Source organism: Anabrus simplex, chromosome 1 (genome assembly GCF_040414725.1).
Source record: "Anabrus simplex isolate iqAnaSimp1 chromosome 1, ASM4041472v1, whole genome shotgun sequence".
Classification (NCBI taxonomy): Eukaryota; Metazoa; Arthropoda; class Insecta; order Orthoptera; family Tettigoniidae; genus Anabrus; species Anabrus simplex.
The window spans coordinates 1,083,282,690-1,083,310,048 of NC_090265.1; the positions used below are offsets into that span (position 1 = coordinate 1,083,282,690).

Below are 27,359 nucleotides of genomic sequence, written 5' to 3' on the forward strand. Positions count from 1 at the left end.
TATATTCAAAACTTTTAAAGTTTATAGATGTAAACATTGGTATTTAGAATCTCCTTTAAAAATAAGGAAACACGTATTTTTTGTTTTAGGAAAATCCAATTAATTGAAGGGGGGTGAAAAGGGGGTGAATTTTTAAAATGAGTGTATCTATATCTCAAAACTTTTAAAGTTTATAGATGTAGAAATTGGTATTTAGAATCTCCTTTAAAAATAAAGAAACACGTATTTTTTGTTTTCGGAAAATTCCAATAGGAAGGGTGGAAAAGTGTGAAAATTGGTTGAATGCCTTTAATGAGGCTACTTATATTTCAGAATCTGAAGATTTTACAGACCAGACAGTTAGTACATGGAATCTCCTTTAAAAATAAAGAACGTGCTATTTTTGTTTTTGGAAAATCCAATTAATTGGGGGGGGGGTTGAAAAGCGGGTGAATTTTTAAAATGAGTGTATCTATATCTCAAAACTTTAAAAGTATACAGATGTAAAAATTGGTATTTATAATATCCTTTAAAATAAAGGAACACGTATTTTTTTTTCTGTAAATCCCAAACGGAGGGGTGTAAAAGGGTTGAAAGCCTTTAATGAGGATACATACTCAGAAAATGTAGATATTACAGAACTGAAAATTTGTATATGGGATCTCCTTTAAAAATAAAGAAACGCGTTTTTTTTGTGGAGAGTCCAATTAATGGCGGAGGAGTGACAAATTGGGGTGAATTTTTCGAAAGACTATATCTACAGAATATCTGAGAAACATAAATTGTTACAGAAAAAGTGGGTATTTGGAATTTCCTGTAAATGTAAGGAAACATAGGTGATTTGTTTTTGGAAAATCCCCTTAAGGGGAAATAAAAAGGGGTGAAATTTTAAAATGAGAATTTCTACAGTATATATCAAAAAAGTCAACATGTTACAGAGTGAAAATGGTATTTTTTATCTCTATTAAAAATAAAGAAACGTGTATTTTTAGTTTTCGGAAATATTACTTGGGTGAAAACGGGGGGTGGTGGTAAAAGTGAATGAAAATGGTGTTGATTTCTTTTAATTAGGCTACTGATATCTCAAAAATGAAGATGTTACAGACGTGACATTTGATATTTGGAATCTGCTTTAAAAGTAAAGAAACACGTATTCTCGGAAAAACCAATGAAGGAAGGGGGGTGAAAGAATTGAAAAATTGACTTAATTGCATGAGAATACATACATCTAATAAAAACGAAAGTAGTTACAGACGTGAAAATTGGTATTTGGATCTCCTTTAAAACAAAGAAAAACGCGTATTGGGGGGGGGAACCATCTTGGGGGGTGGGAGTGAAAAGGAGTTGAATTCCTTTCATGAGGACATATAAATCAAAAACTGTTAGAGTCTTTATAACTGGTATTTAGAAGATCCTTTCCTATTAAATAAACAAGTATTTTTTGGCGGAAAATTCACTTGGGGGCTGGGGGTAGGAGTGTGAAAGGAAGTGAAAAAAAAAGTGAATTATTTTTATGGGGATACTTATATCTCAAAACTGAAGGTAATAGACGTGAACACTGGTGTTTGGAATCTCCCTTAAACATAAAGAAGCACGCCTTCTTTTAATTTTTTTTTTGGGTGGCGGGGGTAAATAAACTTAACGGCGGTGGTATGTAAAAAGAGCTGAGACCAATTGATTTTACTGTTCATAATATACTTATAAGGAGCCTCCGTTGCTCAGGCGTCAGCGTGCCGGCCTTTCACAGCTGCGTTCCGTGGTTCAAATCCCGGTCACTTGATGTGACATTCGTGCTGGACAAAACGGAGGCGGGACAGGTTTTTCTCCCGATACTCCGATTTTCCCTGTCACCATTCACTCCAGCAACACTGTCCAATATTTCACTTCATTTGTCATTCATCAATCATTGCCCCAGAGGTGTGCTTCGGCAGCCGACACAATTCCTATTGTCGCCGCTAGAGGAGGCTTTATTCATTCCATTCCTGACCCTGTCGAATGACTGGAAACAGGCTGTAGATTTTCGATGTACTTATTCTGACCATAAACCGATCATTTTTAATCTTTCCTGAGTTCGTTTTCAACAGCCGTTTTTTCCTTCGTGGAACGTTCTTAGATTACAGTAGATTCTCCCGGCATATAAATAAAAATTTAAACACATTTGAAATAAACGATAGGAATGAGATTGACCGCCAAATTGTTCACTTCTATAATAAGGTCAATAATGCACGGAAGTATGTCATTCGTATCGCCAGAAATCCGGCACACTTGCCTACGCGCGACAATGGTGCTGGTCACATTGTCAACAATGACACTGGCAGCAAACGTAATTTACCGCCAAGTAACGGTCATGCATCTTGCTGTGGGGTCCAGAACATCTAAATAATAATAATAATAATAATAATAATAATAATAATAATAATAATAATAATAATAATAATAATAATAATAATAACAATAATAATAATAATAATAATAATAATAATAATAATAATAATAATAATAATAATAATAATAATGTTCTGGAGCGTCGTCAAATGTGCGGACCGCGCTGGAAACGGGTCCTGGCCGGGTAATGACTAAGAATGCAGTCCGGCCGCGGGTTCAGTACCACCAAGGCACCCAAGACGACACCACGCCGGATCTCCTCAAGGATTTCATCCATATTAAAAATGCTTATAGGAAAAGATGGCAAAGATTTAGGGACCCAACTGACCGGGTGGAATACCTAGACCTAGCCCGGAAAGTACGAAATCGATTGCTGGAAAGAAAGATTGAAAAATGCGAGGAAACTTGCCGTAATCTATTACAAAACGAGTCAGATCGCGAATTTTGGCGGATTCTCGCAGAAAACGAGTCAGATCGCGAATTCCGGCGGATTTTGTATCTAAAACAATAAGCATTCAGTTATGAATTTCAGTATAATACCGTAGCGAAGCACGGGTATCTTGCTAGTATAATATAAAAATGCATGTAATTTTCTTCAAATGTATTAAGAAATATTAGAAAAATAACAATGAAAACATTTCTTCACTACATAAATCAACCAGATCCTTGCTGATAATTTAATTAAAATTGTCTTTACTAATTTTGTTACCAATGTAGCAACTCAGTTTTATTTAGCCAAATTACCGTATCATCTTAATCACTCTACACAGAACATACGTATGCTTTAGTACCAATTCTATAATAATAAAAAGAATTGTTTGCTTGTGTGTGCGCGATGCCCAGCCAAATCTATGGCACGCAGTGATCTGAAATTTTTAACATACCGGTAAGTAGATGGAAGGGGGTCCAAATGCACCTTGAAACCGGATTGTTAAATTTTCGCTCTCGTTGGCGAGTTAAGAACAAAAAACTGTTGGAAAGCGCGTGTTGGGATACTACAATCTACTGTGCTGTCACCAAGATTAAATTTACAATTCAATGTCAGTAGGCAATGTACAGTACATAAGATAGGTAATACAAGTCAAAGAGACATTTTAAGTCCATGTTGTAGGAAGCCATTATCGGTCCCCGACACGAGGAGCCATATTCAGTCCATAATATCCAGAAGTGTTTGTACGTGTGCGATGCCCAGCCAAATCTATGGCAAGCAGATATCTGAAATTTTTAACGTAGGCGTATTTGTAGATGAATCTTTATACAGGTAAAGATGTGCTTTCAGTAATTATTTGTATTACTTTTGTTTTGTTAATTTAGTTAGTTGATATTTAACTGATATTCATTTCAATCAATTAAAATTCAAACATATAGTAGATAAAAATAAAAATAGTAATATAACAGTCAAGGTGACATTTGAAGAGTCCATGGCATAGGGAAGCCATGTTGTTTGTGTGTATGTGTGTGTGTGAGAGAGAGAGAGAGAGAGAGAGAGAGATGAAGCTGTCAGCATCATCAACAAGCAAATTTTACAAGAATTACTCCCTGTTCTACTAATTTACAAGTCTACTGACATGAAATGTAGCCTAATACACATGAGGATGCCATCTACACGACAGAGCTTTTGAACAACTAGGAGTCACCTGGAGCACCCTCGAACATCTCGGAATAAACGATTGTGACACCGATTATCCTTCCTTCCCTTTGCAAGGGAACACGACTCTCAGTCAAGAAACTGATGCCCAATATTACTGAACCCACCATCATGACTGGACATGCAGTGGGCGAAGAAATATTCATTCCTCGGATTCAAAACATCCCTTCGGATATACCGTTTCAATTTAGATGTCTGCAGTGGCGGCTCGTGAAAAAATCATCCTACGTGCTACAAAAAACAAGCTAAATACGCTGTTTTAAATCTGCATATTGCCATGATGAACAACGCATACTTCAAACTTGGTAATACTACTACTACTACTACTACTACTACTACTACTACTAATAATAATAATAATAATAATAATAATAATAATAATAATAATAATACAACTTTTCTCACAATTTATAACTCAGAACAAACAAAAACAACATTAATTTGGAAGCAGATGAATTCTTCGACAACTGTCTACGAGATAAATAATTCATTGGAGAAATATTGTTTTTACTAACCTAATGGCGCAACTTACATCAGTGCAAATAGAATCGTGGGAATATAGATCCCCACTAAGAACACTAATTTAATTTCACTTTATATACACTGCAGTGGATAAATAATTTGATAAATCTTCATATAAACTTTAGCACTAACACAATGACAGAAAAAACACGCACCAGTAATATAACCGCGAGATTAAAAACCGCACAAAGCAACTGAAAGAGCTGCCAACTGATTCATTGAGACCTCCCCTATTACCAGAGTAAATGTCCGGCTCCATGGCTAAATGGTTAGTGCGCTGGTCTTTGGTCACAGGGATCCCGGGTTCGATTCCCGGCAGGGTTTGGAATTTTAACCATCATTGGGTGTACGTGTTGTCGTCGTCATCATTTCATCCTCATCACGACTCGCAGGTGGCCTACGGGAGTCAAATCAAAAGATCTGCATCTGGCGAGTCGAACATGTCCTCGGATACTTCCGGCACTAAAAGCCATACGCTATTTCATTTCACCAGAGTAAATTACATTGTAATGCGGATAACATTTAGGGTCAGTCAAAGATTCTTTGACTCGCCTACCAATTCCTTATTTTTGACACAAAAGGAAGATGGATATTTTAATAAGCATGTGTGAGACAGATTGCCTCCACTTACGCTTTACTTTCGAACCCAGACGATGCTACTCTCTAGTGGCAGATTCGCTTACCACGTTCAACATAAGCACGGCCGACTGGATCCCTCGCTGCGCTCCGGGTAGCGGGAGACATCGAGTAATTCTACTCCCTTGCGGGAGAGGAAGTAACTATAAACGGGATCAGTGAAAGTTGATCCCGGTTTACGGTATACTCCGCCGGCTAGGGGGAGTGTTGCAAGCTTGGCTGCGCCTGCGTATTGCTTCCTTCAGGCACGGCCCACTGGATCCCTCGCTGCGCTGGAGCTAGCTAGAGCGACGCATCAAGTCGGCCGTGCTTCAGGCTACAGGCAAGGGCTCACTCCGTTGGGCTCACTTCACATGTGCACGAGACTTGTTCCGCGGGAGAACGGCGCTAGGTGTTCGACAGATCTCGTCCTGATTTTCACAAAACACAAATTCATATCGTACTCAAAACAACGAAACGGCACCAGGATAATTGTACTGTACATAAATCATATTCCTTACAGTTTCAAGCTACGTGCTGGAGCCCGGTAGCACGTACTGACCGGCCGCCACTGGATGTCTGCAGTTTCCCATTCATTTGAGTTTTATTATAGGGGCCCATAGACGTGCAAACAAACAAAGTTGAAAATCACACAGTCCTGGAAACTTCACAATCATAATTTTTTAAATAATGTTATTTGGTTTACGTCTCACTAACTACTTTTACGGCCTTCGGAGACGCCGAGGTGCCGGAATTTAGTGCCGCAGGAGTTCTTTTACGTGCCAGTAAATCTACCGACACGGGGCTGTCGTATTTGAGCACCTTTATTGCGCAATATCAGGGTTTATGCAATGTAATTGATAGTGTGTATTTAATATTGAAGGGTTGTGCAATATATTGTACAAAATCAAAAAAAATTGAGATATATTGCGCAAATCGCAAAATACTGTGCCGTGTGTTGGCAATATTGTGCAATATCGCGTCCTCCCACCAGTTTGGTATCAACAAGTGGGGGAGAACGTATCGTGATGGCAGACAAACAGGTGGTGAAAACGTTTATTTTGGAGTTTATCGAAGCCTTCTGGCTCTATGGGACGTTAAGAGCAAAGATTACAGTAATCACGTTAAAAAAGGTGTACAGAACGACGTGCTTATTGAGAAATATCGCCAAAAATAACCAAACGCCGACAAGCAAGAAGTTATTTTAAAAATTCAGTTCTTTGCATACAAACTTTCGGAAGGAAGTGAAGCGCCTTCGTGTTCGCAAAAAAAAAAAAAAAAAACCGGCATGAACTGACTATATATTGCCAAGTATATTGTACATCCATGGCCGCTTTTGCACAATATATTGCACAACCAGCAATATTATCTCCACTTGATTCTATTTATTGCACAAACCCGATTGTTGTGCAATAATATTGTACGTCTGTGGGCAGCTAACAATATATTGTACAATCCATTTTGCGCAATAATATTGCACGTCTATGGGCCCCTTATGTGCATCACCAAGACACAAGGACAATCACTTAGGGTTACAGGATTCTATTGTCGTCTAGAAACTGAAAAGTGGTAAGGAACAGTAAGGACCCATTATAACAGGGAAGTAAAGAGATTAAGAAGGAAATGCAGACTAGAAAGAAATAAAGTTAGGAATGGTTGTGGTAGTAAGGAGAGACTGAAGGAGCTGTAGTAAGGAGAGACTGAGGGAGCTCACAAGGAAATGAATTTTTAGGAGCAATGGAAGGATATGTATAGATACTTTAAGGCATAAACAGGTTCCAGGAAGGACATTCCAGGAATCATTAACGAAAAAGGAGTGTGTATTTACGAGGACTTTCAGAAAACACAAGTATTCAGTCAGCAATTATGTAAAGATACAAAAGTTGAAAGCTAGAAAGGCAGCTGAGAATGATAAGATTTCTCAGAATATATTAAAGGCTATGGGTTGGGATAAACAGCCACATCTGAAATACTTATTTTATTACTGTTTGCATGAAAGAGCGATACCAAATGAACGGAGAGTTGCAATAGCAGCCCCAGTATAAAAGGGAAAGAGTGACTAACATAAAGCAGATAATTACAGGCCAGTCAGCTTGACATGTGTTGTTTGTAATATCTGGGAAAGCATTCTTTCCAAATATATTACTTAGATACATTCGCAAAATTACTAACTGGTTTGATAGAAGGCAGTTCTGGATTAGGAAAGGTATTTTTTTTTGCTACTGGCTTTACGTCGCACCGACACAGATAGGTCTTATGGCGACGATGGGATAGGAAAGGCCTAGGAGTTGGAAGCGGCCGTGGCCTTAATTAAGGTACAGCCCCAGCATTTGCCTGGTGTGAAAAAGGGAAACCACGGAAAACCATCATCAAGGCTGCCAATAATGGGATTCGAACCTACTATCTCCCGGATGCGAGCTCACAGCCGCTTGGCTCTACGTGCACGGCCAACTCGCCCGGTGAAAGGTTATTCCAGTGAAGCCCAACTTGAAGGATTCCAGCAAGATAAAGCAGATATTTTAGATTCAGGAGGTCAAATGGACTGCTGATCATGATGATGCTTGTTGTTTAAAGGGGCCTAACATCTAGGTCATTGGCCCCCAATGGTACTAAATGAGATGAAATGTAATAACAATTTAAAAGTCCAAAATTAATCCACTAACAAGAATTCAAAATGTGATGAAGAATGAATGAATGAATATAAATTTAAAATAATCAGCAGATCCAACTCAAAATACCGTAAGTTAAAAATTTTCCAACATCAATCCACTGACTAGAATTCAAAAAGACGATGATGAACAATGATTATGAACTTAAAACAATCAGTGGATCCGACCCGCAATGCCCCACCTTCTCAGAAACTATCTTAAAACAATAGTATTACTGATCAAGGGATTGCTTCCAAAGCACAATCCTGAATCGATGATGCTTGTTGTCTAAAGGAGTCCAAAATCCTGGTCAACGACCCCTCATACTGGTACTTATCGCTAGTAAAATCGAACCACGGTATTTCTAATGTTGCGGTACTAATCAAAAGTAGTGTAGACTCACGGTGTTCCACAAATTATGGTACCAATACTACTCACAAGTATTGTAGTAGCGTAGTCACGGTGTTCCACAAATTATGGTACCACTCACAAGTATTGTACGTCGCACAGGTAACGCAGACCTATGGTGTTTCTCACATAATGGTACCACTCATAGACAACGCAAACCCAAGGTGTTCCTCACATAGGTGTACTAATCACGGGCGCCGATACTCCCGTGGTGTTCCTCACTTCGTGGGTACTAATCACAGGTAACGCAGACCCATGGTGTCGCTCAAATAACGGTACTCGTCACAGGCAATGCCCAGAACCGTGGCGTTTCTCACACAATGGTACTAATCACAAGCAACATAAGCCCATGGTGTTCCACGTATAGTGGTACTGATTACAGGTACTGTAAACACACAGTAAACCACTATCTGCTGCTACTTATCGCAAACCTATTGTGTACCTAACATAGTGGTACTACCCACAAGTAAAGGTGACCTATGGTGTTCCCTGCATGATGCTACTAATCACAATTAGTCTCATGGTTCTTAATCATCCCTTGGTCACCCCTTGTAGTCGCCTCTTATGACAGGCAGGAGATACCATGGGTGAATTCTTCGTCTGCGTCCCCCACCCAATGGGGGTTGTGTGTTTGGTCCGCGAGAGCTATTTTATTTCACTCAAGTCTGCCGGCAAGCCGATTAGGACCCCCCTATCCACCACCTGGGAGTATCACCTCACCCCCTGCTACACCAGCGTAGTAGATTCATGGCAAATGGACTGCATCGCCATTAATATATCCAAGGCTTTTGATAGGCTCGATGATGGGAGATTACTGACGAAAATGAGGGCTATTGGACTAGAAAAAATGAGTGGTTGAACGGATGCTACATTCCTAAAAAAAAAAAAAAAAATTAGAGCAGATGAAACATTATCTGATCCTGTAAAAATTAAAAGGGGAGTCCCGCAGGTCTGTATCATTGGACATTTATGTTTTCTTATATATATATAAATATTATGAGTAAAGAACTGGAATCACAGATAAGGCTGTTTACGGATGATGTTATATTGTACAGAGTAGTCGATGAGTTGCAGAGCTGTGAGTGACTGCAGGGGGACTTGAACAATGTTGTGAGATGGACAGCAGACAATGATATGAATGTAAATGGGATGAAAAGTCAAGTTGTTAGTTTCACCACAAGGCAAAGTCCTCTCAGTTTTAATTATTGTGTTGATAGGGAAACACTGTAAGTCTCTAGGTATTAATAAAAGGAATGATCTTCATTGGGGTAACCATATTAACGAGGTTGTTAAGAAAGGTCATAGATCTCTCCACATGGTTATGAGAGTATATAGGGGTTGTAGTAAGAATGTAAAGGAGAGGGTGTATAAGTTTCTGGTAAGACCACAGAGTATGGCTTCAGCGTTTGGGACCCTCACCAAGACTACTTGATATGAGAACTGGAAAAAATTCAAAGGAAAGCAGCACAGTCTGTTCTGGGTGATACTCCAACAAAAGAGTAGTGTTACGAAAATGTTGAAAACTTTGGGCTGGGAAGACTTGGGAGTAAGGAGAAGAGATGCTGAACTATGTGGTATGTTTTAAGCTGTCAGTGAAGAGCTGGCGTGGAATGACGTAAGTAGATGAATAAGCTTGAGTGGAACCAAAGCGGTCGCACATAAGCAACCAATCTGCTTGGAGCGCAGTGCTCGCCTTCAGAAGCAAACCACCATTGCGCATTTTCTTACGATCCTCAAGTTCACTGTATACACCTACGATGTGTCGACTGAAGAGAATTGATCTGACCATCTTGAAATCGTGCCCATCGGTTCTGGTAGCAACAAGGAACCTAGGGAAGCTGGAACCCAGACTAATACGCTGCGCTTGTTCCCAAGGGGTTGCGCCCCTTAGAGAATGAAATGTTAAAGAGTTGGGTAGTGAACTACCCGAGGATGCAGGTAGAAGTTGTTTCGACGGCATGCATGAAATTATCCTCCCCGAATGCTACCCACTCCGATCAGGGGTCTCTGTAGCCGAACCAAGCAGCCAAGGCAATACCCACCTGGTCATAGCCGGTACTGCCCAGGGTCCGATGTTGGACAATGCCTAATACGGGAGGACCGAGGCAATGAGCACTAGGACTCCCTTCCTCCAGTCACCCGCAATAGCATGTATCCCATAGCATGTACAAAGCAATAAATATAGATCAAAAATAAATAAAAACAATTAATAAGAATATGTCCTTCTGGCATTCGGCTGTGCGGGGACCTGTGTTGTCAGGCGGATACTACTGCAAGGGTACATGACACTCCCACCCGCCGCTTCCTGGGTGGTTACTGACACGAGCTTTCGAGCGTAGTCGCACACGTAGGAGGCCCATCTTCGAGCAGTATGCACATCAAAAATTTTGAATAGGTCTACAACTAACCCTCAAAAAACAATAAAAAATAAAGAGGAGACCATGGCCACACGACCCTTTTAGTCACCTTCTACGACAGGCAGGGATTACCAGTGAATGTATTCAGCCCCTCCCATCCACAGGAGGTCCAACACATGATATCCAACCGCAATCCATGTCCGCGCCTAGGTCGCCCCTTTTAAGTCGCCTCTTGCGACAGGCAGGGGATACCACGGGTGTATTCTACATGTGCATCCCCCACCCACAGGGGATCATACCCTTCTTGTTCTCTTTTTCTGTATTATAAGAGCTTCCTTCTTAAATGACTAGGGTATCTCCCTTGGGCTTCTGCCATAACAAGCATGAAACTTTTATTACACTTGAATGTTCTGTTTCAACTTTGTAAACCACATTCTCTCTGGTAAGAATTATATTTTTTTGCATCATCTTCTAACCATATAACAGTCAGGTGATTATTTATGTACTCATAATACAATGTGGCTCTGGATTCATCCTTGCAATGGTTATAAGTGTGAACCATTTCGGAGTCCATATTGCTTTTTTTTCTCCATTGACTTATCAATGCTAGAGGACAGAATCCAGAGAGAGACATAATTGCATGGCATGGTAACCTATTTTCTCTCATCAATATTTTCAATATATTTTGAGTATGATTTGTCACAGGTTACTAATTTACCATTTTTTAACTCCCTTAGAAGCAGAATCTATTTCTGATTCCATGCTCCATTTTCTGTTGTCATAATAAAGAGTATTACTAGGTGCATGCTGCATGTTCAAAACCTTCTGGAGATTAAAACTGGAAAAAATAAACCTTCAAATGTTGTATGCAGATGATTAGCTTTGAAGGCATCTCTACTAAATTTTCTATTGTAGTTGTAGTCAATAAAATGGGTTTTATATTCATCTTTCCTGTTCTCATTCCCCTGGAATGTCCTTAAACTTCTCATATGCACCGTTTTGAGAAATGTGGAAGATGATGTTCAAGTTGCCCTTAAGGAAATTTCAAAAAACTAAGTTTTAGAAATGGATGGAGAATTATTCTTGTCACAGTTGCTTTCATAAAGACTGTAACACTGGTATGTCCCTTAACTTTTCTGGACAGAATTTCTTATTGGTACTTCCCTTAAAACAGTAGAACAGTATTTCAAACAAACATTTTATGAACATGATTGTTTGGTCTGCTACAGCTTTTCTCGTTTTATTTTTTGACTATAGTCTGCCATTTTTCTTTTTTTTTCTTTCTTAGAAGTATAAAAAGTTTCAATGAAAAATACTGTGCATGTTTTCTCTATTATATCTGGTAATACTTCACGATAGCCTTCTTTTTATCATCATTACCTTTGATGTACACGGTATGTTTGTTTCATTTGATGATTATTAAAAAATAGACTATCCTCCCATTTCCAAAACTGTATGCAAATATTGTTTCACTGATAGTGAGAAAGGTTCTTATTACAGTCCAGTTTGCCAGTATATCTAAAACTTAAGCTTATTAATTTAGTATTTTCAATCACCACCACCACCATGATCGACCTGTATTTAGGTTACTGCCCAGGTGACACATACCCAGTCAATGTTTTAAACTAAATGTTTTTAAAGATCTTAGAAATTTATCAAACATTTCCCTTGATAAATTATTCCAATCCCCTATTCCTCCTACTATAAATGAATATTTGCCACAATTTGTCCTCTTGAATTCCACCTTTATCTTCATACTAGGCTATATGTAATATTTCCTACTTCTGAAAGCTCTACTCATGCTAATTTGTTCAATAATGTCTTCCCACACCTTTTCTCTGCCAACAGCTTGAAACAAATCAATCACATAGTTTAGCAGCTCATCTGTTTACTCGCAAGTCTTCCCAGCACAAAGTTTGTAATATTTTCATAACACTACTCTTTTGTTGAAAATCACCCAGTAAAAATCGTACTACCTTCCTTTGGATGTTTACCAATAATTCTCTTATCAAGTAATCCTGGTGTGGGTCCCATACACTGGAACCATACTTCAATTGGGGTCTTACCAGACTTATAAGCCCTCTCCTTTACATTCTTACTACAAACCCTAAACATCCTCATAACCATATGAAGATATCTGTAACCTTTATTTACAACTTCATTAATGTATCAAGAGTAAATATATTGGAGGTTTATTGGATCTTTGTTAGACATGAAAACTAGTGATGGGACATCCAATTCATTTTACACATTCGATTTCATTCCATTGATGTAACGTAACAGACTCAATATAGTGTATCGATACATGGTACAGAGTCACATTACCCTTCAAATTCCATGTACTGGTAGATGGCAGCAACGACAATAACATTCAGTGCAGAGTGCTGCCATCTGGTCTTTATTCAATTAACTGCTTTCTTAACCAAGTCAACTAGCAAGTTTACAGATTCCTCCTACAAGAAAATGACGCTGTTACAGAACACTACTATGGAAAACATGAAATCCTACAGTCAGCTCTCTTAAGAAAATGACATTGTTACAGAACACTACTATGGACAACATGAAATTGATATGATGTAACACTACTCTTTTGTCAGAAATCACCAAGAACAAACAGTGACCTTTTCCTTTTTTGGATCTTTTCCAGTTTGCTTCACCTATTCTAATTCCTGAGTTCTATTTTCTAGAAATTTAGCCATGCATTCAATCACTCTTTTGTCTAGTCCAATAAGCCCTCATTTTCTTCAGCAGACTCCCATAATCTACCCTATCAAAAGCCTTAGATAGGTCAATACTGATACAGACAATTTGACCTCCTAAATCTAAAATATAACTTATGGGTCGAAACTTTAATAGTGGCAACACTACTGTGGACGCAAAATGAAAGGGAATTAATTACCGTCACTTCTAGCACATGTTACCCTATGTCTAACCTATCTCACTCTAAACGAAATTGCCCACCCACTGAAATGAATAGAAGCCACTCTAAACTGTTGTATGATATGTATTCACCATGGTTACAAAACAGGAACAGCGATGTTGGCTGAAAATTCAATGTGCCCATGGCTGCACAGCAAGACAATGTCATAAAAGTCTTTGTAAAGCATGTGGTGAAAAGGCGAGGTGGGTTAGAGCATTCAAAGAGACAAAAGCAAACTTACTTTCATCACAGCCGGTCAATAACAACACAGAAAATAGTTGCATTTACCCAGTCCTGGTTTTAATTCTTCCATTTAAGTAAGAATACTTTTAAGGGCAGGCTGGTGGGTTCCTGGCTAGTATAAAGGAAGGATCTCTTCTCACTGCTATTTCACATCATTTTCATAATGCTTCTACTATTTCCTAAACATATGGACTACAGTCAATTATTTTTGCTTATCACAAGTTCTTACAAATAAATCGGCATACAGTGGGTGCTGACATGGTACTGTATGCATCAGACATGTATTGCCATCCCCATTCTTTAAGTCATTTCTAAGACAGTTAGTGTTAGTCATATTGGTGGTAGTGATTGTTGCTTTTAAGGGCAAAACAATGTTGTTATCGGCCCAAAGTAACAAATTATTCACCAGCAGTGATATATTTATTTATGAATGGCTAGAAGTCAATAACAGAAACAAACCACCCATTTATCAATTTGGCATGACCATTATTAAATTATATCTGTAATAGGCTACAGTCCTCCCCTGCGAACCATGTGACCTTGCCGCGGTGAGGAGGCTTGTGTGTCCCAATGAAGCAGATAGCCGAGCCACAGGTGCAACCATATTCGATGGGTATCTGTCGAGAGACCAGACTAACGAATGGTTCATCGAAAAGGGGGTAGCAGCCTTTCAGAAACTGCAAAGGCGGCAGTCTGGATGATTGACTGATATGGCCTTTTAATAATACTCAACATGGCTTAGCTGTGCTGAAAGCAAATGGGGAAACTACAGCCATAGCTAATTCCAGAGGACGTGCAGTTCTCTCTGTATGAATGATGTACTGATGATGGCTTCCTCCCAGGTAAAATATTCCGGAGGTAAATCTATATTCTACCCATCTCGCTTTTCAGATTCTCTAACTTATCACAACAATTCAATTCAGGAAGAGGGATGCTGACATTCTGTGAGTTGGAGCGTGGAATGTTAGAAGTTTGAATCGTTGTGATAGGTTAGAGAATCTGAAAAGCGAGATGGATAGACTAAATTTAGATTTAGTTGGTATAAGTGAAGTACGTTGGCACAGCAGGAATTTTGACCAGGCGATTACAGAATTATCAACACAAAATCAAACAGAGGAAACGCAGGAGTTGATTTAATAATGAATAACAAAATAGGACAGCGGGTAAGCTACTATGACCAGCATAGTGAAAAGATTATTGTTGTCAAGACAGACACCAAACCAATGCCCACCACAATAGTGCAGGTCTATATGTCTACCAGTTTAGCAGATGATGAAGAAATCGAAACAATTTATAAAGGGATTGAAGATTGAATACAATATGTAAAAGGTGATGAGAATTTAATTGCGATAGGAGACTGGAATGCAGTGGTAGGCCAAGGAAGAGAAGGTAATACAGTAGGAGAATTTGGATTGGGAAAAAGGAATGAAAGAGGATGTTTGCTGGTTGAATTCTGCACCGACCATAATTTAGTCCTTGCTAACACTTGGTTCAAACGCTACAAACAATGGCTGTATACGTGGACGAGACCTGGAGAAACTGAAAGGTATCAAATAGACTTCATTATGATTAGGAAGAGATTCAGAAACCGGGTGTTGGATTGCAAGACTTTCCCAGAAGCAGACGTAGACTCTGACAACAAACTGTTGGTAAATAATTGCCATCTGAAGTTGAAGAAAGGAAGGAATGCAAGGAAATGGGATCTAGACAAGTTGAAAGAAAGGAGTGTGAGGGATTGTTTCAAGGGACATGTAACACAAGGAATAAATGAAAAGGCTGAAGGAAACGAAGTAGAGGAAGAATGGACAGTTGTGAAGAATGAGATCAGTAAGGCTGCAGAAGAAAAGTTAGGAAGAAAGGGAAGATCAAATAAGAATTAATGGTTAACTCAGAAGATACTAGACCTGACTGACAAATGATGAAAGTACAAGAATGAAAAAATTAGGAGGGCAGAAAAGAATACAGGCGAATAAATGAAGTAAATAGAATGTGCAGGAAAGCTAAGGAAGAATGGCAGAAAGAGAAGTGCAAGGGTGTTGAAGGTTGTATAGTCCCAGGAAAGGTAGATGATGCATACAGGAAAATCAAGGAAACCTTTGGAGAAGAGAAAAGTAGATGCATGAATATTAAGAGCTCAGATGATAAACCATTTCTAGGGAAAGAAGACAAGTCAGAAAAATGGCAGGAACATATCCAACAGTTGTATCAAGGTAAAGACGTAGATGATATGCTTTTGGAACTAAAAGAAACTGTTTATATGCTGATGAAGTGGGACCCAATTTTAAAGTCAGAATTTGACAGAGCCTTGACTAACCTAAATAGGTACAAGGCACCTTGAATTGAAGACCTTGGTTCAAGTAGGTGTTAACCCCCCCCACCTTTTTTTTTTTTCCGATTTGAGTTTTCTTTATGCAAGAAGATGTCAACTCAGTCTCTATCTTACAGTATTTCAAAAATCCTCCACATGTCAGCAGAGGCTGAGATATTTGCCTTGCAGGAGGTGTTATACATAGTGATGTGCTTGAGCCCGGCTCGAGCTGCTCGAACAGATAAATAGACAGGTGGATGGTCTGCCTAGTCAATACTAGGCCTATGTGTTTATTTTTTAATATTTACCTTTCACCTTAACATTATGTCTAGTACATGTTTCAAAAATATGCACATTCTCTTCTTCAGCTAGTTAAATTAAAATTCCTGTATACAATAAGACCTAGTGAAAATGGGGGCCCCCATTAAGAAATCTAAAACTATGACCAGTACAATGTAACATGTTAAAAATTGAAGGATGGAGGCATGGAATTAAATTCCATCTTGTCATATACAATAAAGCACAGTAGGATGATGTCTATATGAATTAAAATGTTGAACTAAGTCCTGTTGTGATGTGAGGTCACTGTGTCCTTGGTGTTCCAATACTTTCTTGTAAAATTCAGGTGGGGTGGTATTAAGAATAATATAAAATGATATAAAAACTTGTTGTCAAGCCGATACCCTCCGTTAATAGGTGTGTTATGCAGCCAGGTTGATATGATCTTAATTGGTCTGTAAGAAGGAAAAGTAAAATAGAAACTGTAGCTGGAAGACTAACATAAACAAAATGAGAATACAACTCATTAAACTTACCGATGTTATAACATAAGTGGTGACTCTGCTCGAACAGATGACGTCGAGTTCGAGCTTTCTTGAGCGCTGCAACCTAGCGCCTTGCTCTTACAAACACCCAGAAAACTTGAGAAGGATGTGTAAGAGTATTATGGTGGACAGTACGGGTCTGTCCTCTGTTTACTGTTACTTCCGTGTCTTTTGTACATAATATAATTTCGACCCATATCTGTATATTATAGACAGTCAAAATTTGTGTTTGTGCGATGATTCGTTACAAATGCCTCCATCAGAATAAACCGATTGTCTACTGTGTTGCCTGGGCCATATAATAAATGCAGAAAAAGGAAACGATTACACGTTTCAAAATAGTCACATATTTAAATGGTTATAAGACTAAAACTGTATGATATTTTGTCTTCAGCTGTTGACACATTTCTCGCTTGGCTCCATGGCTAAATGATTAGCATGCAGGCCTTTGGTCAAAGGGGTCCCGGGTTCGATTCCCGGCAGGGTTGAGATTTTGAACACCATGAGATGGTGTTTGTTTTGTTTGTTCCGGATGGGTTCGAAAACTTTTTTGCAGGTTGCTCTACGTCGCACCGACACAGACGGGTCTTATTGCGCTGATGGGATAGGAAATGCCTAGGAGTGGGAAGGAAGCGGCTGTGGCCTTAATTAAGGTACAGCCCCAGCATTTGCCTGGTGTGAAAATGGGAAACCATGGAAAACCATCTTCAGGACTGCCAACAGTGGGGTTCGAACCCACTATCTCCCGAATACTAGATACCGCCTGCACTTAAGCAAGGCTCGAAAACTACCAGACCAATTGACCTGAAGTGTGGTAAAGGAACAGCTTGAAATCTCTAGTCACTCTTGATTTTCATATATGTTTCACACAATTAAACAGTAACATTGCTCCATAATATATATATATTTTTCTTAATACATCGAGTTGAGCCTTTATGGACTGAGTGGTAACAACCAACTTCATTTCAGTATCTAGGTCTTTAGATTTATTTATAATTTATTTATAAATCTATTTGTGTACACGATTGATGAGATGTCAATCCTTTCTTACTCAAATACTTCTTTCGAGCAAAAAGGGTAATTCTCTCCAAAGGAATGGATTCAAACCCCCCCAACATTGAGGACAGAAGCAGAACATCACCTGCCGCATTACACAGCTGCCTTAGGCGCCCAAAGCATGGCATTGTAAGAATAATATTACTGTATTCACAATTTTGCGTCAAACATGTGGTCGTTACAAGGTACACAAGTACTGCCTTGGGAAGAAATAATTCCGGTAATACGCGGGGAATATTACGAATACGTGCTTTGTCCTTTTCATAGCATATTATCATAATCTAAGCCTTCTAATTTTATGGGCAATCTTTATTCCCCATAAGATATACGTCAATGACTGAATATGACAGCACGCACCTTCGTTATCAATATCGTACATACACTTGCGTGAATGGTGATTCAATTCATATGTTATTTGCTCATCTGCACGTTCACCCTGTAGTCCGAGTCAGACTTCGCCTTCGGTCGCGTGACTGCTTGAGCTTGCTTCGAACAGGCTCGAACCTTGGCGCGTATCGGGTCGGCTCGATCCCGCTCGAACACGGGTATCGTTTGCCCATACTAGTTATACCTGAAAAGTGCTATTTTGTTACAAGCAAGGTGGTGTCAACAGTTTTGGTTTTGGAAGAAGGTATTAACTCTGGAAATAACACCTTCTTGACATGGTTGGCTGCTCTTGTTGGTACCTACTGCACACATACATAGTTGCCTTCATTGTTGTTCCATTTTCCCATTATTGTGGCATTTGCAGTAACAGAATGGAACGAGGAAGGAAGTTTGTTAAATTAGCTCTAGATATTTTTAATGATTCAAGCAAAAATGATACTGAGGGTACCAATGCCAGCAACATTTCTGTAGAGAATACTTACAATGTTAGTGAAATGGAACTAATGTTAATGAAGATGAAAATATATCCATCTCAGGTAAGAACATATACAATTCGTGTTTGAAGTTTCCCTTTCAAGATCATATTTAACCAAGGATTGGATTAAGTAAGATGATACCGATTTATAATGTATGCATTTTTCAGAAAGGAATGATTCTAATAAGGAAACCACTTATAACAGGTGGTATAATGTACAGGTTGGTAGAGAACTGCAACAATAATGAAAGTGATAATGCAATTTGTGACGATGATGATGAAATCTTTGAAGTCTCTGACTCAGTAGCTTTCCTAGAAAATATTAGCTCCATCTACAACTCTAAGAATATTATAGCTTGGAGTGATTCAGCCGCTGGTCAAAATAAGAATTTTCAGGTTGATGAGATGTCAATCCTTTCTTACTCAAATACTTCTTTCGAGCAAAAAGGAAAAAGCAAGAAGTGTGTTCCAGAAAATGAGTAATGTGTTTAAAAACCACAATCTAACTTTAGGGACTAAAATCAGACTTCTGCACTGTTATGTATTTTCTGTTCTTTTATATGGTGTAGAGACATGGACCTTAAATAAAAACACAGAGAAGAAGCTGGAGGCCTTTGAAACATGGCTTTATAGGCAGATCCTGATAATATCTTGGACCCAGAGAATAACAAACGTGGAAGTAATGAGAAGGATGAACACAACACCTCAGTTAATCAAGATAGTGAAATGCCGAAAGCTGCAGTATCTGGGACATATAGGCTAATGCGCAACACAGTTAGATACAACCTACTCCAAAAAATACTCCAGGGGAAGATCAACAGCAAAAGAGGTCCTGGAAGAAGACGAATATCTTGGCTTGACAATCTTAGAATGGTTCATGGTGTGGGTTACTGTAGTCACGTCCTAGATCGTGAACCATGGGCAACGGCTGAGTGGCCTAGTAGGTGGTCCTGAGAGTCGGGATACCAGTTGCTATGGAATGGGAGTGGGCATCTCCGACATATTCTGAGTCGTGGCGCTCCTTGTGCTCAGGCGGCTAGGACTATACAATTCACCGGTGGTCCATAACCCGTTAGAAGAGAGATCCCCACTTGGACTATGTGCAAGTAGGGTAGCATCCTGCTTCTGAATTTACCGAGCTCAGAACATTTTAAGCAAGCCTCGGACCTATGGGAGTAACGGAGTCCCACTTCCATTTGACAGGCGAGGGACTCTTGGAAACAACTTGGCGAACGAAATGGAATTCGATTGGGAGCTATCAATTTAATGGGGCTCATGGAAGAAAGAAAGTAGAACTGGCTGAGTCTGCAAAGAGGATGCATCTGGATGTGCTAGGAGTAAGTGATATTCGGGTAAGGGGAGATAACGAGGAAGAGATAGATCATAAAGTGTACTTGACGGGTGTTAGAAAGGGAAGGGCAGAATCTGGGGTAGGGCTCTTTATCAGGAATACCATTGAACGCAACATAGTTTCTGTTAGGCACGTAAATGAGCGAATGATGTGGGTAGATTTGTCAGTTGGAGGAATTAGGACTAGAATTGTCTCCGTGTATTCACCATGTGAAGGTGCAGATGAGGATGAAGTTGACAAGTTTTATGAAGCATTGAGTGACATTGTGGTCAGGGTCAACAGCAAGGATAGAACAGTGCTAATTGGCGATTTCAATCCGAGAGTTGGGAATAGAACTAAAGGATACGAAAGGGTGATTGGTAAATGTGGGGAAGATATGGAAGCTAATGGGAATGAGAAGCGTTTGCTGGACTTCTGTGCTAGTATGGGTTTAGCTGTTACGAATACACTCTTCAAGCATAAGGCTATTCACCACTACACATGGGAGGCTAGGGGTACCAGATCCATAATAGACTATATCTTAACAGACTTCGAATTCAGGAAATCTGTCAGGAATGTACGAGTTTTCCACGGATTTTTCGATGATACAGACCACTATCTGATCTGTAGTGAACTAAGTATATTTAGGCCTAGGGTAGAGAAAGTGAAATCTGTCTGCAAACGAATAAGGGTAGAAAATCTCCAGGACGAGGAAATTAGACAGAAGTACATGGATATGATTAGTGAGAAGTTTCAAACAGTAGACAGTAAGCAGGGTCAGGATATAGAAAGTGAATGGGTGGCATACAGGGATGCTGTAATAGAAACAGCAAGGGAATGCTTAGGAACAACTGTGTGTAAAGATGGGAAAAGGCGAACATCTTGGTGGAATGATGAAGTGAGAGCAGCTTGTAAATGTAAAAAGAAGGCTTATCAGAAATGGCTGCAAACAAGGGCCGAGGCAGACAGGGATTTGTACGTAAATGAAAGAGAGAGGGAAACAAATAGTTGTTGAATCCAAAAAGAAGTTGTGGGAAGATTTTGGTAATAACCTGGAAAGGCTAGGTCAAGCAGCAGGAAAACCTTTCTGGACGGTAATAAAGAATCTTAGGAAGGGAGAGAAAAAGGAAATGAACAGTGTTTTGAGTAATTCAGGTGAACTCATAATAGATCCTAGGGAATCACTGGAGAGGTGGAAGGAATATTTTGAACATCATCTCATCCTGGTGGTGTTGCAAACAGCCAAGCTCATGAGGAGGAAAATGATGTTGGTGAAATTACGCTTGAGGAAGTAGAAAGGATGGTAAATAAACTCCATTGTCATAAAGCAGCAGGAATAGATGAAATTAGACCTGAAATGGTGAAGTATAGTGGGAAGGCAGGGATGAAATGGCTTCATAGAGTAGTAAGATTAGCATGGATTGTTGGTAAGGTACCTTCAGTTTGGACAAAGGCAGTAATTGCACCTATCTATAAGCAAGGGAACAAGAAGGATTGCAACAACTATCGAGGTATCTCATTGATTAGTACACCAGGCAAAGTATTCACTGGCATCTGGGAAGGGAGGGTGCGATCAGTCATTGAGAGGAAGTTGGATGAAAACCAGTGTGGTTTCAGACCACAAGAGAGGGTGTCAGGATCAGATTTTCAGTATGCGCCAGATAATTGAAAAATGCTACGAGAGGAATAGGCAGTTGTGTTTATGTTTCGTTGATCTAGAGAAAGCATATGAGAGGGTACCGAGGGTAAAGATGTTCGCTATACTGGGGGACTATTGAATTAAATGTAGATTACTAAAATCAATCAAAGGCATTTATGTTGACAATTGGGCTTCGGTGAGAATTGATGGTAGAATGAGTTCTTGGTTCAAGGTACTTACAAGGGTTAGACAAGGCTGTAATCTTTCACCTTTGCTGTTCGTAGTTTACATGGATCATCAGCTGAAAGGTATAAAATGGCAGGGAGGGATTCAGTTAAGTGGAAATGTAGTAAGCAGTCTGGCCTATGCTGACGACTTGGTCTTAATGGCAGATTGTGCCGAAAGCCTGCAGTCTAATATCATGGAACTTGAAAATAGGTGCAATGAGTATGGTATGAAAATTAGCCTCTCGAAGACTAAATTGATGTCAGTAGGTAAGAAATTCAACAGAATTGAATGTCAGATTGGGGATACAAAGCTAGAACAGGTCGATAATTTCAAGTATTTAGGTTGTGTGTTCTCCTAGGATGGTAATATAATAAGTGAGATTGAATCAATGTATAGTAAAGCTAATGCAGTGAACTCGCAGTTGCGATCAACAGTATTCTGTAAGAAGGAAGTCAGCTTCCAGACAAAACTATCTTTACATCGGGCTGTCTTCAGACCAACTTTGCTTTACGGGGGCGAAAGCTGGGTGGACTCAGGATATCTTATTCATAAGTTAGAAGTAACAGACATGAAAGTAGCAAGAATGATTGGTGGTACAAAGAGGTGGGAACAATGGCAGGAGGATACTCGGAATGAGGATATAAGGGCTGATTTAGGAATAAACTTGATGGATGAAGCTGTACGCATAAACCGGCTTCGGTGGTGGGGTCATGTGAGGCGAATGGAGGAGGATAGGTTACCTAGGAGAATAATGGACTCTGCTATGGAGGATAACAGAAGTAGAGGTAGACCAAGGCGACGATGGTTAGATTCAGTTTCTAACAATTTAAATATAAGAGGTATAGAACTAAATGAGGCCACAACACTAGTTGCAAATCGGCGATTGTGGCGACGTTTAGTAAATTCACAGAGGCTGGCAGACTGAACGCTGAAAGGCGTAACAGTCTATAATGATAATGTATGTATGACAATCTTAGAGGCTGGTGCAATATGTCATCAGTTGAACTGTTCCGCGCTGCCACAAACAAGACGAAAATAGCCATCGTGATCGCCAACATCCGAAACGGATAGGCACCGAGAGAAGAAGATGCCTATCACAATATACTGTACAGAAAGGGAAAATAGAAAATATTCAACCCAAATTTCCAGAGGTGAGACATACCTACATTCATGGATTCTGATAGGGATTCTGCAATAATAAAGAAGGAAGTAAGAGGGAAATCATTAAGAGTGTTGTTGAATACTTAACATTAATGACATAGGTATGGAAAAATAAGCCTTTTACAGTAACACGAATGAAAGATAAGTTCCTTAATGTAGACTACGTGTTCTATCAAATATGCTAGGTCTCACTGACAGAACGAACAGTACAACAGGACAAAAAGTGAGGGATGGTAACGGATGAAAGTGGAAGAGTTTGGAACTGTAAAATATAGGTACCAGTACTCATTCGATGAAGAGTCTGAATAGACCATTATGGATATTTAAAAAAATACTGAAATTCCAATTCACAAATCATGCCAGATAAAATAGTTCTGCAAAACTTTGACAATGCACATAAAATTGCTGCTCCTAAATATGATGATGTACAAAAGCAACTGCCATTTATTCCAGAATGTTTTACAATAACTTAAGAGAGAAAGCTGTTGAATACAGTTGAATGCCTCACTTATACTTTCTAAAGAACCACAGACAGAGTAGTTTAAGCTGTGTGTTAAGTGTTAGTGTTTTGCTGTTAGTATTTTAAACTAGTACACTGTTCAGGTGAAATTATTACTGTTTTAATAAGAAACTATTACACATAACCCTTTCTTCTTTTTTACATGCATAATTTGTGCCATCCTATGCACTCTGCAAGAAGGTGTTAACTAAAATTTTTTGGTCAAATTGCTTGAAAAAATAATTAAATATAAGAGTAGATTATTGTAGCTCACACTGTAAAAAATAAGTATGTTTTGTTGCTCATCTATGAAAAAAAAAAATCAATAAAACTCACATTTACATAAAAGTTCCAAAACTTTAACTTTACCTCAAAATATCTCAAAAGTAATAAAACATGAGTTAACACCTTCTTGCATTAAGGTCTTCAATTGATGATATTCCCTCAGAATTATTGACTGCCTTAGGAGAAACCAGCATGGCGAGGTTATTCCATTTAGTGAGTAAGATGTATGAGACAGGATAAGTGCCATCCGATTTTGGGCAGAACGTTGTTATACCTATTCCCAAGAAAGCCGGTGCTGACAAGTGTGAAAACTACCGCACCATTAGTTTAGTATCTCACACCTGCAAAATTTCAACATGTAGGCCTATTATTTACAGAAGAATGGAAAGACAAGTTAAAACTAAGTTGGGAGAAGATCAATTTGACTTCAGAAGAAATGTATGAACACAATGAAGCAAACCTGACTTTCCATCTAATATTAAAGGATCAAATTAAGAACGACAAGCCCATGTACATGCGTTCATAGACCTAAAAAAGGCATTCAATAATGTTGATTGGACCATGCTATTTGAGATTCTGAAGGTGATGAGGATTAGATACCAAGAAAGGAGAATTATCTACAATCTGTACAAAAATCAGCCAGCAGTAATCAGAATTTAGGGCTTTGAAAGAGAGGCAGCAATTCAGAAAGAAGTGAAGCAAAACTGCAGTTTGTCCCCTCTCCTTTTCAATTTTTACATAGAACAGGCCATAAAGGAACTCAAAGTCTAAGGAGAGGAAAGCAAAACCCTGAGATGTGCCGATGATATTGTTATTTTATCTGACTCTGTAAAAGACCTGGAGAAATTGCTGACTGGTATGGACAGAGTCTTGTTGAAGGAATACAAAATGAAAATAAATAAGTCCATAACAAAAGTAATGGAGTGCAGTCGAACAAAGTCAAGTGGTGCAGGAAATACTGGATTAGGAAATGAAGTCTTAAAGGAAGCAGATGAGTAATGTTTCTTGGGTAGTAAACTAATGATGGTACAAGTAAGGAGGACATACATGGGCGCCCGCAAGGGGGGGCACCTCGAACATTGATATAGGAATTAGAAAGATGTTTTTGAAGACTTTCGCCTGGAGCGTGACATTGTATAGAAGTGAAACCTCAAGTGGTGCAGGAAATACTGGATTAGGAAATGAAGTCTTAAAGGAAGCAGATGAGTAATGTTTCTTGGGTAGTAAACTAATGATGGTACAAGTAAGGAGGACATAAATGCAGACTAGCACAAGCAAGGAAGGCCTCTCTTAAGAAAAGAAACCTGTTCACCTCGAACATTGATATAGGAATTAGAAAGATGTTTTTGAAGACTTTCGCCTGGAGCGTGACATTGCATAGAAGTGAAACCTGAACAATAAGTAGCTCAGAAGGAACGAGAATATAAGTTTTTGAAATGTGGTGTTACAGAAGAATGCTGAAGGTGAGATGGGTAGAAAGAAGATCACAAATAAAGAGACACTGAATCGAATTGGTGAGAGGAGATCGATTTGGCTATATCTGACCAGAAGAAGAGATAGAATGATAGGACACATCTTAAGACACCCACGACTTGTACAGCTCATCTTTGAGGGAAGTGTACGTGGTAAGAACAATAGGGGTAAACCAATGTACGAATATGACAAGCAGATTAGAGCAAATGTGGGATGTAGTAGTTATGTACAAATGAAAAGGTTAGCACAGGATAGAGTGTTATGGAGAACTGCATCAAACCAGTCCATGGACTGATGACTCAAACAATAACATAACTATTCCTACAAAGTTACAAGTGGAAAATTATACAGCTGATAACGAAATTATGAAAATAATCGACATACATTCCAGAATAATATGTTCAGAAACAACGTAAGTAATTGCCCATAAAAAGCCTACTTAAATAGCAAAACAAAATGAGGTTAAACACGTCTGAGAAAAAAGACAATGCATATAACATACTAACCTAAAATAGGTGTCCCTTCCAAGAGGGCACCAATCTGCAGTTAACATCGCCGACATTTTTACTAGTTACATTCGGTCCCGATAATCACAAGCAATCACAAATACACCGCGCGAACTGTCAAATGTTTACCAAGGCATTCACGCCTACCATAACCCTATCGATATCCATCATTACTACACTAAACACTTTTCAATCATCGACTACAAAGGGAATGATCGACTATAGTATTGTAGTTGGTCTTGGTCTTGGCAAGAGCAATATCTCGATATATCGATAGATACGATACACACTTGATACGACCAAGACCGACTCCAATCCTCAGACCTTAATGCTACTCTCGATCGTTCAAAGATGGCGAATCGAGTAGCCGGAATTGTTGGATATCTGGGTTTGTTTTGGTTTGTTGTTATCGTATGTAGCCAGTGTAATTTTATGAAAGTTGATGATAAATACTAGTTTCTTTGTAGTATGAGTGTGCGAGTGTATTTATATGAGTCAGTGGACACATACGATGTGTAATTATACGCAGTAATGTGACAATGTGCTTGTTTTGATCGTGTTTTTACCCATTATAGAACGTGAGTGCACTAGGTGGATCAGGTTTTAATCTAACTATGGCAATGCTTCTCATACAACTATTCTTAAGTTTCCTACGGACCGGGCGTGTTGGCCGTGCGCCTAGAGGCGCGCGGCTGTGAGCTTGCATCCGGGAGATAGTAGGTTCGAATCCCACTATCGGCAGCCCTGAAGATGGTTTTCTGTGGTTTCCCATTTTTACACCAGGCAAATGCTGGGCCTGTACCTTAATTAAGGCCACGGCCGCTTCCTTCCAACTCCTAGGCCTTTCCTATCCCATCGTCGCCATAAGACCTATCTGTGTCGGTGCGACGTAAAGCCCCTAGCAAAAAAAAGTGTACTACGGATTAGAACATTAAGATAGAAATGGATTAGGAATATACATCGTGATTATTTTGAAGTCCATGACCAAACTGTAGCGTGCATACATCATTTTGAGAATAAGTCTGAGATTAGCGAAGCCATTTCTCTACTTTCAAACTATTCGTGTTCCTCGAAAAATATTAATTTAGATAGAGTATAATTGATAGTGTGTTATTCCGTCAGTGTCTATGTGCTTTAAAGTGTCCAGTGATTTAGATGCAAGTTTATTTTACAATAATCTGTGCTTTGCGTGCGGAAATGTTTGGCTGGATCGTGGAGTATAACAAAACAGTTGGAGCAATCTGTATACTGTTACACAGAAGAAATAGTGACTTAGAGGGATTAGCTGGGTTTGTAACGTAGGGTTTTACACTACCAACACCTTCCGATTCATGCTGTGGTTATCTGTTATCAAGCTGAATGCGCCGAACTGAAGCTCGTGCGTGTGGTTAACCCCTATGCACCCGTAAGCGGACTGGTACGCACTCGAGCGGCTGGGCCAGGACTGCACAAGCAGACTGGTA

The 27,359-nt window shown here is 39.2% G+C and overlaps 1 protein-coding gene across 2 annotated transcripts in view; it reads right to left on the reverse strand.

Annotated features, from left to right (window-relative positions):
- Nucleotides 1-26,070, reverse strand: part of Vps16A (vacuolar protein sorting 16) — a 131,012-nt gene extending 104,942 nt beyond the window's left edge. For both annotated transcript variants that reach the window (XM_067137226.2, XM_067137225.2), the window contains exon 1: nucleotides 25,897-26,070. In XM_067137226.2, coding sequence (XP_066993327.2) covers nucleotides 25,897-25,952 — 56 coding nt within the window. In that variant the 5' untranslated portion in view covers nucleotides 25,953-26,070. The remainder of the gene's footprint in view (nucleotides 1-25,896) is intronic.
- Nucleotides 26,071-27,359: the final 1,289 nt, after the last annotated feature.